Source organism: Acomys minous (assembly GCF_964271855.1).
Source record: "Acomys minous genome assembly, chromosome: 7".
Classification (NCBI taxonomy): domain Eukaryota; kingdom Metazoa; phylum Chordata; class Mammalia; order Rodentia; family Muridae; genus Acomys; species Acomys minous.
In genome coordinates, this window is record NC_140488.1 from 30,662,185 (window position 1) to 30,675,855 (window position 13,671).

General features: G+C 33.4%; 1 protein-coding gene across 5 annotated transcripts in view; it reads right to left on the reverse strand.

The window, feature by feature from the left end:
- Positions 1–282: 282 nt before the first annotated feature.
- STAG2 (STAG2 cohesin complex component) overlaps positions 283–13,671 on the reverse strand; it is a 134,158-nt gene continuing 120,769 nt past the window's right edge. For 4 of the 5 annotated variants that reach the window (XM_084788734.1, XM_084788736.1, XM_084788735.1 and 1 more), the window contains exons 30-34: positions 11,201–11,390; positions 11,000–11,110; positions 7,988–8,114; positions 6,173–6,250; positions 283–2,201 (exon numbers count right to left, since the gene is read on the reverse strand). In XM_084788734.1, coding sequence (XP_084644860.1) covers positions 2,178–2,201; positions 6,173–6,250; positions 7,988–8,114; positions 11,000–11,110; positions 11,201–11,390 — 530 coding nt within the window. In that variant the 3' untranslated portion in view covers positions 283–2,177. The remainder of the gene's footprint in view (positions 2,202–6,172; positions 6,251–7,987; positions 8,115–10,999; positions 11,111–11,200; positions 11,391–13,671) is intronic. The other variant, XM_084788738.1, reaches the window with a different exon arrangement.

A 13,671-nucleotide genomic window follows, 5' to 3' on the forward strand; every position in this document is an offset into this window, starting at 1 on the left:
TCAAATATATTCTGAATGAACAATATAGGTGTTTAAAAGTGTGTTTAATCTACACCAGATAATTTTTTTTAAAGTAATGGTTACAGGTTTCTATTTTAAACAACCCAACTAGGGATTTAGTCACATTTAAAAATATTTTTTTGATTTATTAAAAATATAAACTGGTGATGTGTTCTATAAATAGTCCCACTCAAACACATGAAAATGTGATAATAAATATAATTTATAAAGCATTTAGAGCCACCCTCCCCTTTTGGATTACAAGAGATAAAGCATACAACATACTGTAGGTTTATTTTTATTCAAAAAGTTACTGTCTCAAGACATAAATACAAATCAGAAAACAGTACAATTAGGACAATAGAATGTGGAGGACAACAGGTTAGAGTAATATATAAAACATTTTTTAGCTGGTTGAAAACAAAGCTGTAAGAACTGCTTTCACAAAGAAGTACTCCTTTTAAGAGTGAGAAAAAAAAATCAACTTAAGTTTAAAATCATATATACAGTCCTCTCAGCAGTTCTAGGAAAATGCAGTGATGTGTAAAAGAACATATGCAATACGTTTGCACATAAGAATGTTTGTTGATGGAATATGTTAGACAAGTCTGGTTTTATTTCTTAACCATGAATTAATAAAATAAGTGTATTTTGTGGTCTTTCAGCTATCCTATGGTTTTTTTGGCTACCACAGCCCAATGCTTGTTGATTTCCTGACTAAAACCAGAAGCCTTTTGGTATTCACACATCTGAAGATATTCTTGTATTGCAAGCATATTAAGGCATGGAATGATTAAAATAATATACCTCAAGAACTGAGAGACGACTGACAAAGGATAGATACACATGTAATATAAGTTAATATTTTGTTTTAAACAATGTCTAGCTGCCTAAGCCTCGCAAAATGAGCTGATGTCAAAATGGCAAGTGGCCACTTTCTGTTTTAAACTAATTCATTTGTGAAAGGACATAAAATGAAGTTTAAAGCTTAGCTTTCAAAGAATATTATGGGTTATGAATTCTATTATCCCATCTAATTTACATACAGAGGAAATGTACTGTAACCTGTTAGAAGTATCTTTAACCTGAAGACTGCTTGCAAAGACAGATAGATAAAACAATATAAAATACAAATTTAAAAATCATTTTAAAGCATGAACAGTCATGCTTTTCTATTTTTAAACATTGTTAAACTTTCAATATATTTCTGAAACCTCATAATTTTAAGTTGGAATTTAAAAGTAAGAAAAAACTAAACAAACTGCGCAATTATAAAATCAGCACCAATTTATATATATATATAATTTTATTTAAAATTTAGATCCCTATTCCCACACTCTAATAAGCTGTATAATTTTTGTTTAAATTTTTCTGCAAACATACTACAATAAGCTTCTTTTATTTGGAGACAAAATACAGTGGCACTACTGGAAGGAATATCACAACATTACATTTTTATCTTAAAGGACAAGCAAACTTTCAGGGCTGATATGGGATAAGCATGTTTGAGACTGGTTACCTTCTGGCAGTTCACTGCATCTGGATATTTCTGAAAAGTATACAGAAGCTCTTGGATTTTAAAAATATCTTAAAATACATTTTAGATGAAAAAATTGTAAAAGTTCTGCTTATAAGTTTAACTTTTTTCCACAATTACAACATTTAAAACAAAGTTTTGTTGATTGGTGTTTTAAGCATTTAAATTTTGAATGCTAAAAACAATTCTATCCTACAATTTCGGGGTCAGGGACTAAATCCATCCTTAACGTTTGTTTCATGGATGTAAACAGAAATCCAGCAGAGGTCATCATCATTTAGTACAACCAGTAAATAAAGGTGAGAAGATTCTTATCTGTACCAAATACTTCTTCAGATTGTTATATTTTTTTTAAAAAAGCATGAAATAATTCCTTTAAAAGCCAGCTAACAGCGCATAAATAAAATATTTACTTTCTAAGAAAAACTGTAGCTTATCATCAAATTGTTTACTTGTCCTTTATTTTTTCAGGCAAACAAAACTGCCCCTCAATGCACTTCATCTTGGTAAGCATAAGCATGTTATATTCTCCTTAGAGAAAAATCTGTACAGAATTTCACTGTATCTACCACACTTTATTTTAAAATTTCCTCTTCCACTTAGAAAATGACTTCACCACAGATTTAAATGTGTACTGGTATTAAAACATTGACACCCCAAGAACCTAATGAGAGAGGGAAAAAAAAAATCTCGTTAAAATAGTCATTCATCTCTTAATAAAAAGCTGTAAATATTGTAATACTTTGTCATTTTATGTTAAATAAAATACTGTAAAACCACTCAGAAAACATCTTTTCAGACATATAATTGCAAAAATAAAGTGATCATTAATAAATAATAAAATAACACTAGTAGTCATTAAGATACCAGTTAACTGACAAATATAACTAAGAGTAGGGACTCTGGCATAATTGTTACATAATCCCCTAACGTCTGAAACATTCCTTGAATGAGCAATGTAGTTCCCAGTGTATCTTTATAGGAAGGGGTCATTGGAAAGAATTTAAGAGAGTCTTAGGAACTTAGCTATTTGTCCCTTCAAGTGGGTGGTTTTTAATAGGCATCTATCTAAACATGAAGACCAAAAGAAAAATTGAAGAACTCTGCAGCTATGTAAAAAATAAAGAGCTCTCTTTAGAAAATCTGGTCTGAGTTAATGAACAGAAAAGTATAAATTTTTAGAAAGCAACTAAGGTGAAATCTGACCAAAATGAGTTCTTCTGGTCCTTTTTAAAGGCATTCCAGTTGGGAAAGGAGTGGTAGGTTAAAATCTGGTAAAAACTCCTCACTAAAAATAACTGCACCTTCTTCACTAAAGCAGCATGCAACTTTGACCATATGTATTATGTTAAAGGGTTCAATTACAATTCTCGCAATTATTAGACCAGTTAAGCAAAACTTTAGGCTACTGAAAATGAGCGAGAGCAGCTGGCAAAGCCAGAGGGAACTGAGAGCAAGATCACTAAAAGTTCAGACTTCTCAGTTCAACAGAAGTCAGAACCCCATGAATTGTTTTCATCTGAAGGAAGTGCTTATTTTTAGACAATGAATATTAGTGTATTGTAGCGAATTATCAAGTAAAGTGCTTGGACTCTCCAGTATTAAAAATAAAAATGAGTCACACATTCTCCATACAACTACCATACTTTTCCTCCCTTGTCCTTCCTGCTTCTTTAAGAAGCCTCAGGGTTCCCATTAGTTAGAGTCAAGAGTTGGGTAGTTAGAATGTTTCCATTAAGGAGGACTAAATGATGTTTAAAGATTTCTTCTAGTCAAAATGCTCTATAACTTTGAGTAACTAGAGTTCCAATTACTGATGAAAAGGTACAATATTTGTGTGACTCCTTTCCTGCATGTATGTATGTGGACCACATGAATGCTATGCCTATGGAGGCCAGAAGGCAGCATCAGGTTCCCAGGAACTAGAGCTACAGGCAGCAGTTAGTTGTTGAATACCACATGCGTGCTAAGAATGGAATCTAGCTCCTCTGCAAGCACAGCAAGTGCTCTTAACTACTGAGCCACCTCTCCAGTCCCCCTAGTCAATTTTGATTGTAGAGTACTAAAATGATGTCAGCTATTTTTCAAACATAATAGGTCATCACAAAACACCTGAACACCTGACATTCATTTTGTTTTGTGCATACTGGCTTACAGCCATATTTCCCCATTAGAATATTAAATTAGCTTTGTTATATTAAGCTCTCTTTTTCTAATTTTATGCTGCAGATAATTCTAGTATGAGAAATTTGACATGAGTGACACTAGAGTAAACACATTATTCTCATTTTTGATGTCAACATTAATAAACACTTGAGCATGTTCAAAGTACAAATATAAAGTGTTGGGGTATTATACAAACACCAACAGGAAAATGACCATATCACGGAAGATAGACCAATTTTGTTTCCAGATGTGAAACCAACTATACTAATAAACTAGAATCTTCTGTGTATGCAACTCTAAAATGATATGTGGAAAATTCATATACTACCATTCCTAGACAAGGTGAATTTCCTATCCCAAAAGACAGTTGGGGATTTGTTTAGTCGCAGGCTGATGTATCTATCTATAGTAAGTGCTTTAAGTAACTTCACTTAGAATTAGAGAACTTAGAACTGGGCATTAAGGGATTCAAATTCCAGTTTTACTATTTTGATGACATTTATAGGTTATATAAATGTCTTACAATTTATAGGTTATATAAATTTCTCACAATAAATGTATTTATTATAAGAAAACAGATTTTTTTGCATTCAGTATCTTCTATTAATGCTGTTTTTTATTAACTACATATATTTTTTTAAGTCACGGAATTTAAAAAATGAATATTCAAAGATTTCTAAATGTGCTCAAATCTTTAAAGATTACTGAGCACTGAGTTATGTGGTTGCTGCCATCATGTGGTAATGCTATAAAATTACATACATACATACATGGGTTCATTTCCTTATTTCACTAGCAAAGGCATCTAAAACAATCAACAAAGGTTATTTTTTATTCCTAATATTCAGTATCATTAGAGTGTGATGAAGTTGTATTAATATTGGGTTCCTATTTCTTTTCACATCATCAAGTTGTACTTTTCTTACATGTTAAGTGTCAAAATGGGTATAAACCATTTTTATAGCCATTTCAGTATTTTTTAGAACTCTTAATATGTCATTTAGTATCTATGGTATGTGATTAAGTAAACAAATACTTAAGGTCATAGCACTAAAGAAATACATGAAAAAATATGGAAAGCCCATCAATTTTGACTGTAATTTCTCATTTTAACTTCCTAAGTACATTTCTTGGCATTTCACACTAGTAAGATCTTATTTTAGTTTTAGTTAAGTAGATATGGCAGTGACTACTATCAAATTAATATTCTAATGCTTTTAAATACCACATAATTCAAAATATAATTAAACTATAGAATTATGGGTAGGTTAGGTTGCCTCTTGCTATACAGTCAAGTACTCAAAACAATGGTCCACAGACCTAAAGTATCAGTAGCACTTGTTAAAGATGCAGAGCCTCAGGCCACACTCTGAACCTTCTAAACTAGATAAACTAATTGCATTTTTTAAAAGATCTCTGGATGACTCAGTTGCACATTAGAAATTGAGAATAAATGGAATTTAAAAAGACCTCTCCCAAAGGGCTAAGAACAGTGCTCAGTGGTAAGGCATTTGCCAAGAAAGCGTGAGGTCCATCCATCTTCGACTCCCAGCACCATGCACTAAAGAAAGCAGATTCACTGTCCAAAGATATCTATGTGTGCTTCTCTGTAAAGCCTTTGTGTTATGCAACCAATTATTAATATATTATATGGTGTGGTTTGTCAAAAACATTTCCTCCAAGATCTGTCTAAAGCAGATTGTGAGGTCAACAAGGGCAAGGAATCATCAGGTAAGTAAAAGATAACACGACCTCAGAGGATAAAGTTAGGTATAGGGAGGAATCAGCATGAATGAGTAAATCCAAAAAAGGAGACGAAAAGACATGCAAATTATTTGGCAAAACAAAATAATTATAATGTTAGACAGAACTCAAACAGAACTGCCACTGTTTCAACGACTGAAGTTTATCAGGGGCCAGGACCTATCTTACTATATTAGTGTGGTTAATTATCACAATGAAAGTATGTATAAAGTATTAAAGAAATAGAAAATAAAATAACTACCTGAAGAGGTCAGCAAAATATTATACCCTAGGTATACCAATCTTACTCTTCACTATTGAAACCCTTGTTCAGGTTTTTTTTCCCCTTTTGAGACAGTATGGTCAAGTTGGCCTTTATCTCATGATCCTCTGTCAGCTTCCAAAGTACAGCAATTATAGATATGTACTACTACTCTCAACTGTATGTTATTGGTTCCTACCATGTCTTTATATTATAATTATTCCTCTATTTCTTCTACCTATTCATAAATACCGAAAATTTCTTGCTGAGATACAATTCTGATCCATGTCATTCCCTTATTTGAAATTCCTCAACAGGCAGCCCAAACCTACAGGAAAGGTCTACATTCAAATCCTAGTTGGTCAACAATTCTGAAATACGTTTAACCTTTTATCACTACTGCATCGGGTCATTGCCTAAAATTTGGATTTAAAAATCCTGGGGCATATTTAAATTAAACCTACTGATTCATCCATAATTGAAGCTGGATCAAAGAAATCGGGCTTCAGTTCTGTTCTCTCTCTTCTGTTCTTTGATGGTGGCTAAGAAAAAAATAGAAAGCTTGTTTATTTATACAAGTAAACCAGATAGTAAATAAAAATATCCATATTAATGTCATTAGTTTTCTGAATATTCTATGTGATTTTCAAGTATACTTGAAGTTGCTTGCCCCCATTCCTCCCAAAACCAGAATTGTTGTAAGCACAAAAAACTTCATTAGCAGAAAAATAGTCTTAAAGTAAAACAGAAATATATTTCTCACTTTACTACAAAACAAAACAAAGCCATTCTTCTAATAGCATTTTTCTTGAAAGACATCTTACTTATGACATTACTCTATAGAGAAATAGCACTGCTTTCTTTCAAGGAGAATTTACTAAATACCTCAAACAGAGGGACTTGGCTTCTTATAAGTTCAGCTTTACTAACTTGAGGATTTCTCCTCCTTGAATAAGTTAACTTTTTAACCTTTAATATCTTCTATCACCTCAATCTATCTCACAAAGTTGAATGAGATTGTTGCTAAAACGAAATATGTATAAGCATACCGAATAAATTATTTAACAACAACAACAACAAAACCCCTTATGTTGGCTGATAGTGATGCATGCCTTTAAACTCAGCATTTGGGAAGCAGGAACAGGTGGATCTTTGTGAGTTGAGGCCAGTCTGGTCTACAAAGTGAGTTCCAGGAGACCCAAGGCTACACTGCCAAGCCAAGGAAACCCTGTCTCAAAACAAACAAACAAACAAAAACCTTGTATGTACTTGCCTTCTCAATTTTACTTTATATCCAACATGGAAGTCTGCCTCAACAAAAGGTTTCTATCAGGAATGTAATGAACTATATTTGACAATGAAAATTTAGAGATTGATATAATATACTCACATACTTTTAAAAACCTGTATGTAAACACTGGGCATTATTTGATTTTTATAGTATAAGCAAAATAAAGTATAATCCTATACATTACTAAGTTTACTTCAAATGCAAAGATATAATTTTTATTATTTCAAAAAATATTTCTTGCCTTCAGAATCTGAACTTTTGCAATCAAGATAATAATGTGCCTTGAGATCATTTAAAACTATTGCTTTTATTTGTTTAGTTTCTGAGACTGGGTTTCTCTCTGCAGCCCTGGTTTTCTTGAAACTCCCTCTGTAGACCAGGCTGGCTTTGAACTCAGAGATGAGCCTACCTCTGCCTCCTGAGTGCTGGCATTGAAAGTGTGCACCACCAGCCCACCAGAGACATTTAAACACAATCTGTTCCTCTACAGTATATTCAGCCTGTTTAACTTTCCCTTAAGAAGAATGTAACCAATATTACTATGCCTTGGACTTCCCAGGTAATCATCTTTTACAAGCTAACCTAAACACATAACTTTAAACTTAAATTATGACCCAGAATAAACCATGGGTGTGTGTGTGTGTGTGTGTGTGTGTGTGTGTGTGTGTGTGTGTGTGTGTGTGTGTGTTGTGGTAATCATTTTCTGAAATACCTAATGGGTTGAAGGCAAGCTTAAAGAATATATGTACTACAAATATTGTGTTTAGAAAGAATATTTTTTCTTATGTGGTACAGGTAGATCAAACTAAGATCTAGCACACCTACCAACCAACTGTACACATGCTTCAATCCCTTCTTGTACACTTAAATCCTTGAAAATGGCTTTAACGTTTTTTAGAACCTATTTTTTATCTTTCTCTAAGAAATATCAATATTATTTTCAAAAGATATGAACAAGAAAAAAATACTACTTCTGGTTATTTCTTACCAAGTCTATATCCATGGTGTCAAAGTCCATTCCCTCATTAAGATCCTCAATTCTTCCTTCTGAGGACATCATAACATCTTCAACAATTGGCTCTTCATCATCTTCCATTAGGCTTGTACCACGCCGACTAGAGAAATATAAAACAAGGTAAACATCTGAACCAATGCATGACTATTAATATATAGGCAGCAAATATGTAGCTTTCTATATTCAAAATGGAAAATGATGGAATTAAAGGTGGGAAAGAATGATTAGGCATTGATTATGTCATCTATGGTGTCAAAATCCCAATGTTCACTTGTTTTAAAATGTTCAGGATTTAAGTTTATTCTACATTACTTTGATACATTTAGTTTGATAGTTCTGATATGCCATATACAATGTTCAATGAGAAATTTCCACATGTAAACATAGCAGATACCTCAAATCCTTTTTTGAAAGTAGAAGGGTACAAATTAGTAAAAATAAAACAGACCAAAAATGACATTTCAGAATGCATATATTCTGATTATACCTAATGATAATATTAATCATTAGTTACTCATTCATTCAGTAACAAATGTATGCACCAGCCATATATTCACTCAAATATTCACATGATGCCTACTCCCCTAACAGGCTTCTATTGTATCCTATGGATAAAAAGAAATGAGTAAAACATGATTCCTGCCCTCAAGGAGCTTACAATATACTATGGGAAAACAGAGATACACTTGACAAAATGGTATATATTACAATATATGCATCAAAGGCTGTGAGGGTATACTGAAATAATTAATTCTGCCTATATAAAAGTTAACACTTCATGCTCAAAGCTGAATTCTTCCACACTATGAAAAATAACATCAAGGTCAAAAGCTGTAGTTTTTCACATAATCACAGGGGAAATAACCTAAGTTCACAAATTAGCCCATATCAGCGTAAAGTAGGCAGCAAAATGGTGAATATGAATGTGACTTCTTGCTTTCCAGTTTGGCTGACATTACCGTCTTTTCTTTTCCAAAGATTCCCTCAGGTCCCAAAAACAACTCACAAAAAACTAAATAATTTAATTAAATATCTTCAATGTGTACAATACTATGGTAGATCACAATATCTGATCCAGGCTTTCTGAACAGATATGATAATACCAGGCATAATAGTTCTGGATAATAAAAGACAATTTTATTACATTTTTGTTGAAATAAAAGTAAAGGCAATCTGTGTGTTTTGCAAAACATATCATCAAAAGCCAGAAATCCATTCTGTATTTCCTTTACAGTACACTAAAGTTATGTGATATATAAACTATGGAGAAAAATATAATTCAGAAGTTATTTTAGTTACAGGGTAGGTATCAATAAGGAAAGAAAAAAAAAATCATTGTAAAGCAAAAGTATCCTAAAGCTTCAGGCAATCAACCATTTATGGTACAACCACCAAGAGTCCTCTGGTGTTTAACTCAGGCAATCCTTCTTAGTTTTCTGGAGGGGATTGCCTATAATAAAGAACCAAACCAAATTGCAAACAATAAGAAACATGAAAACGGTACTCAATAAGGAGACTTGTTAGACCTCTAAGCTCTTGAGAACTGGAGCCAAGTTTTTAGAGGACAAATATAAACCAAATAATTACATGGTAGAATTCTGACCATCTGGATGGTGTTTAACTGAAGGCTAAGAAATTGGTTGTAAAATCAAGCATGAAGTAAAATACAAAATATGGACAATAGGGCAAGAGAACAAATAAGAAAGAACCAAGTGCTAGTATAGATAATGACCATAGGAGACAAGCTGTAATGGTACATATTTAGGAACTCAATAGAGTTCTCAAGACCACCAGAGAGATAACTAGACTGAATATTTACATGTCATATTCATGTGGTGAATGATCATTTTTTTAAAATGTGAATTGTTATTTTAAAGTCAATAAAGTATAGATTTTCAAAGAGGTAACAATCACTATCTGCCAAGTTTTAAAAAATAAATTGTTACAATGCTTTCAAACTTCAAATAATTAGAATAACATTTTTGCCATGTATATAAGACAGGATTTCAGGTCTACTTGTCAGCAATTTCATTTTGAGTCACAGCTAGCTTATCAAGTTCCCATACAGAATTCAACAAAAACAAAGTAAGAACAATTTTTTTAGCATTGAACATTTTACTCATTCCACGAATATTTGCTTAGTGTTTTCTATGTATCAAGCGCTAACAAACAACAAATTCCCTGCCCTTGAGGAGCTCACAGTCTAGAAAAATGAACAAAATTGTAATGCACAAATACTTATAATACAATACGGCAAATGCTGTAAGAAACAGACATATACACTGTTACCAGATCACAGATTAACAGATTATAGTTTCACTTAAGTGACATTTGAGCCTGTTTTCACCGGAATTTACCAGTATCCGGGCAATGAGATATGATATACTAAAATGGAGTCCCGGGCATATTTTGAAAGATCTTGCATGCCATGAACTAAGTAAAGAAACTGAACTTTTATCCAGCAGGCAATGGGGAGCCATGGAAAAGTTCTAAGTAAGAAAGTTACATGGTAGAATTTGTATTCTAAAATTATAATTCGTGATGATATTGTGAATGATGGAGTGGTGGAAAGTGTGAAGAGAGAGGTTTGGTGAGCGGATAAATGGGGAGTTTGAGGGAAGAAAATCAGTTAGAAAGCTAATTATAATAGTTCAGGTGAAAGATGAGGACCTGAACTAAGGTGGGAATATAATTAAGATGTAACACAAATGTATTTTTAATTCTGTGTACCAAAATAAACAAGGATTCATATTTATACTTTTCCAACAGATTCGTTTAAGATTGATTGGTCCTTTGGCTAACTAGTTAATATTTGACTTAAAACATTTTATTTTTCTGTTGGAAAGACAAAAATCTAGTTCCTTGATTATTTCAGCTTAGTTACTCTAGAGAGTTTGCTGAAATTGTAGATACGGCACACATTAAAGTATGTTAAAATGAATTAGTGAACTTCCTAGACTCAGACAATAAGGCACTCTCACTTACATGGCATGCTGAAGATTAGTTCGCAGTTTAACATAGCTCATTGCTGCTCTCTCCTGCTGTTGCCTTGCTTCCTCTTGTTGTCTTTGAGCTAACATCCATGTTACCTGCGTGCTTCAAGGAGAATTTTATTCTTCTTTTAACTTAACTTTTTTCTATGTAATTAATAATGTTCTAGTAAAGAAAATGATCAAATGTACTTACTTATAATCAAGAGGAGTTTGATGGTGTTCTGTCTGCATTGGATAGACACTCATGAAGCTATCCTCAGGCCGTAATCTTTTAGGCTCTCTCATAATAGTGGAGGTGAGCTGTGGTGTCTGCATCATAACAGGGGTATGCAGTGTTTGCTCTCTGCTTAGCCACATACTGTCACTACTACTGCTTTCTTCAGCTGAAAGAGAAAATTTACAGCAATGAAGTTTTGCTACTAACAATGATTTATCCAGAGTCTAATATAACCTATTTAAAACAACAAACATGTGGTTACTTTCCACATAGTACTATTAGAAACTGGGTCATGCAAAGGTGTATGTTTTACCCTGGCCTTACAGTCTGTTTGTGAAGAAAGGAAAGGTAAGCAACTACAACATAGTATGGTAAAGGCTAGGAAAAAAGGCATTTGAGGGCATGGGAATAGTGATAGAGATTAGAAAGGGCTACACGGAAACAATGGTTAGAAAGAGTAGGGAACATCTGCAGGAAGAATGATTCTCTCGGCATATAACAAGAGCACAAAGGCATGAAACAGCAATGGCCACATCATATTAATCTGCTGATATCTGACCTACAAAACGCCGATTCCATATGGTTCATCTGATAGCTTGCTACTATAGGGATGTAAAGATTAAAAGAATAAGAAAAGACTGGATAAAGAAGTGGGATTCGGTATGTAGCCAGGTGCATGATAGGCAGGCTGCAGCACTCAGGACAAAGTGAGAACAGTAGTTCAAAGCCAGCCTGGGGTAGACAAGTGAGATTTTGTCTCAAAACCCAATGCAAACAAACAACAAAAAGAACTAATATGTGGAACATGGGGTGATCTGGGTTAAGATCACAAGAAACTATTGCTAACAGTTAAAGAAAGGGAAACAATTTGGTGAGTTACATATTTTGGGCAATGTGGCAGTGGTATGGATGGTAGACTTATGAATAGGAATGCTAACAAGTAACAAGTAACAGGCCAGATAAGAGAATAAGCATATGGCTCCGGGAAACCCAATGAGGATTCACAGGAGGGGTGGTTTTCAGTCTATAGGATGTGAACGGCCAAGCTGGTCTTAAGTCCTTGATGTCAAAGGGCATAACGTCTATATGTACATTAAGTAGTGGAATATTAAAATCATACTTGTAAAATCTATGCTCCCAAACATATAGGGTCTCCCCATCATTATAACTGACAAATTCTCATGTCAGTGTCACTAAGTTAACAGTAAGGTAAAATTATTTACTAACTATGAATTTGTAGGAAAGTTATTTTATTATAAGACGTGTGTGCGTGTATGTGTGATACACACATTTCATGCACATGTACATTGTTTTTTTAAAGTTTTGAGGATAAATGTGCTAATACTCAAGTAATTAAGAACTTAGATATAAATTGCATATTATATAATATAGTAAGATTATTAATATAGTCCTATTATGTTCAGGATCATTTTCCATTGATCTGGCATTTACCATACATTCCACTAATTTACTAATACTAAATAATCTAAAGAGATCACTTACATTTTCTGTAAAAATAGTCTAATTTAATAATCTATTTGTAAGGTATTATATAAATACCAATACATAAATGTGTTGCAAAGAATGTAAAGGAGTAACTTGGTGACTCAGCACAAATTTTTAACTATTCAAAGATTTCAAAGATTTACAATTATATGCAAGAAGCATCCTCTTAATTTGCTAATTTTTCTATTAAAATGATACTTCCTATAGTTTCTAAAAAGTCATCACATCCTAGTCAGGATTCTTTGCTCAGCTGCAGTGACGCAGGACTTTATAACCAAGGCTAAAGCTGGACGTTACAGTTTCAATGTCCTTTACATTAAGATGCAGAGGATCGAGAAGGGCACAGTGGTACGCTTCTCTACTCCCTTCCCTTGGAAAAGTGGGTAAGAGATTCATGAGTCCAAGGCCAGCTCGTGATACATTAGACTGTCTCATGAAAACAAAACAAAAGCTGAGGAGGACAGTACCCCTTCCTCTGGAATCTCTACTGATTTCTTGGCCAGTAGAATATTACAGAAGTTATAGCATGTCTGTTTGTAGGCTGAGGCTTTACACTGATAGCTTCCATATCCTGTTTGTAGAGTAATAGCTCTAGGAGCTTACTAAGATGCTAATATGGAGACAGTCCCGGTGAACTCAGATACGTAAGTAAAGATGCTTCCATACAAATGTAGCTACCAACATTTAGGCCTTTCTAACTTAGGCACCATATTCTTACTATATCCCAAGCCTTAAGACATTTGGTCCTCAGCAATGATAATTGCAACAATCTTCACAATTGTACTAAAGTTGTTTGAGAACTCAGAAATGGAAAAAAAAATTCTCTAGGTCCAGATGGGACCACTTTTGGGATACTAGGAGCTCAAAATCATGAAGCATAGTGCATTCCTATGAGAATTAATTTTTAATTTCTATCATGTTCTTCACAATTATTTCATTAT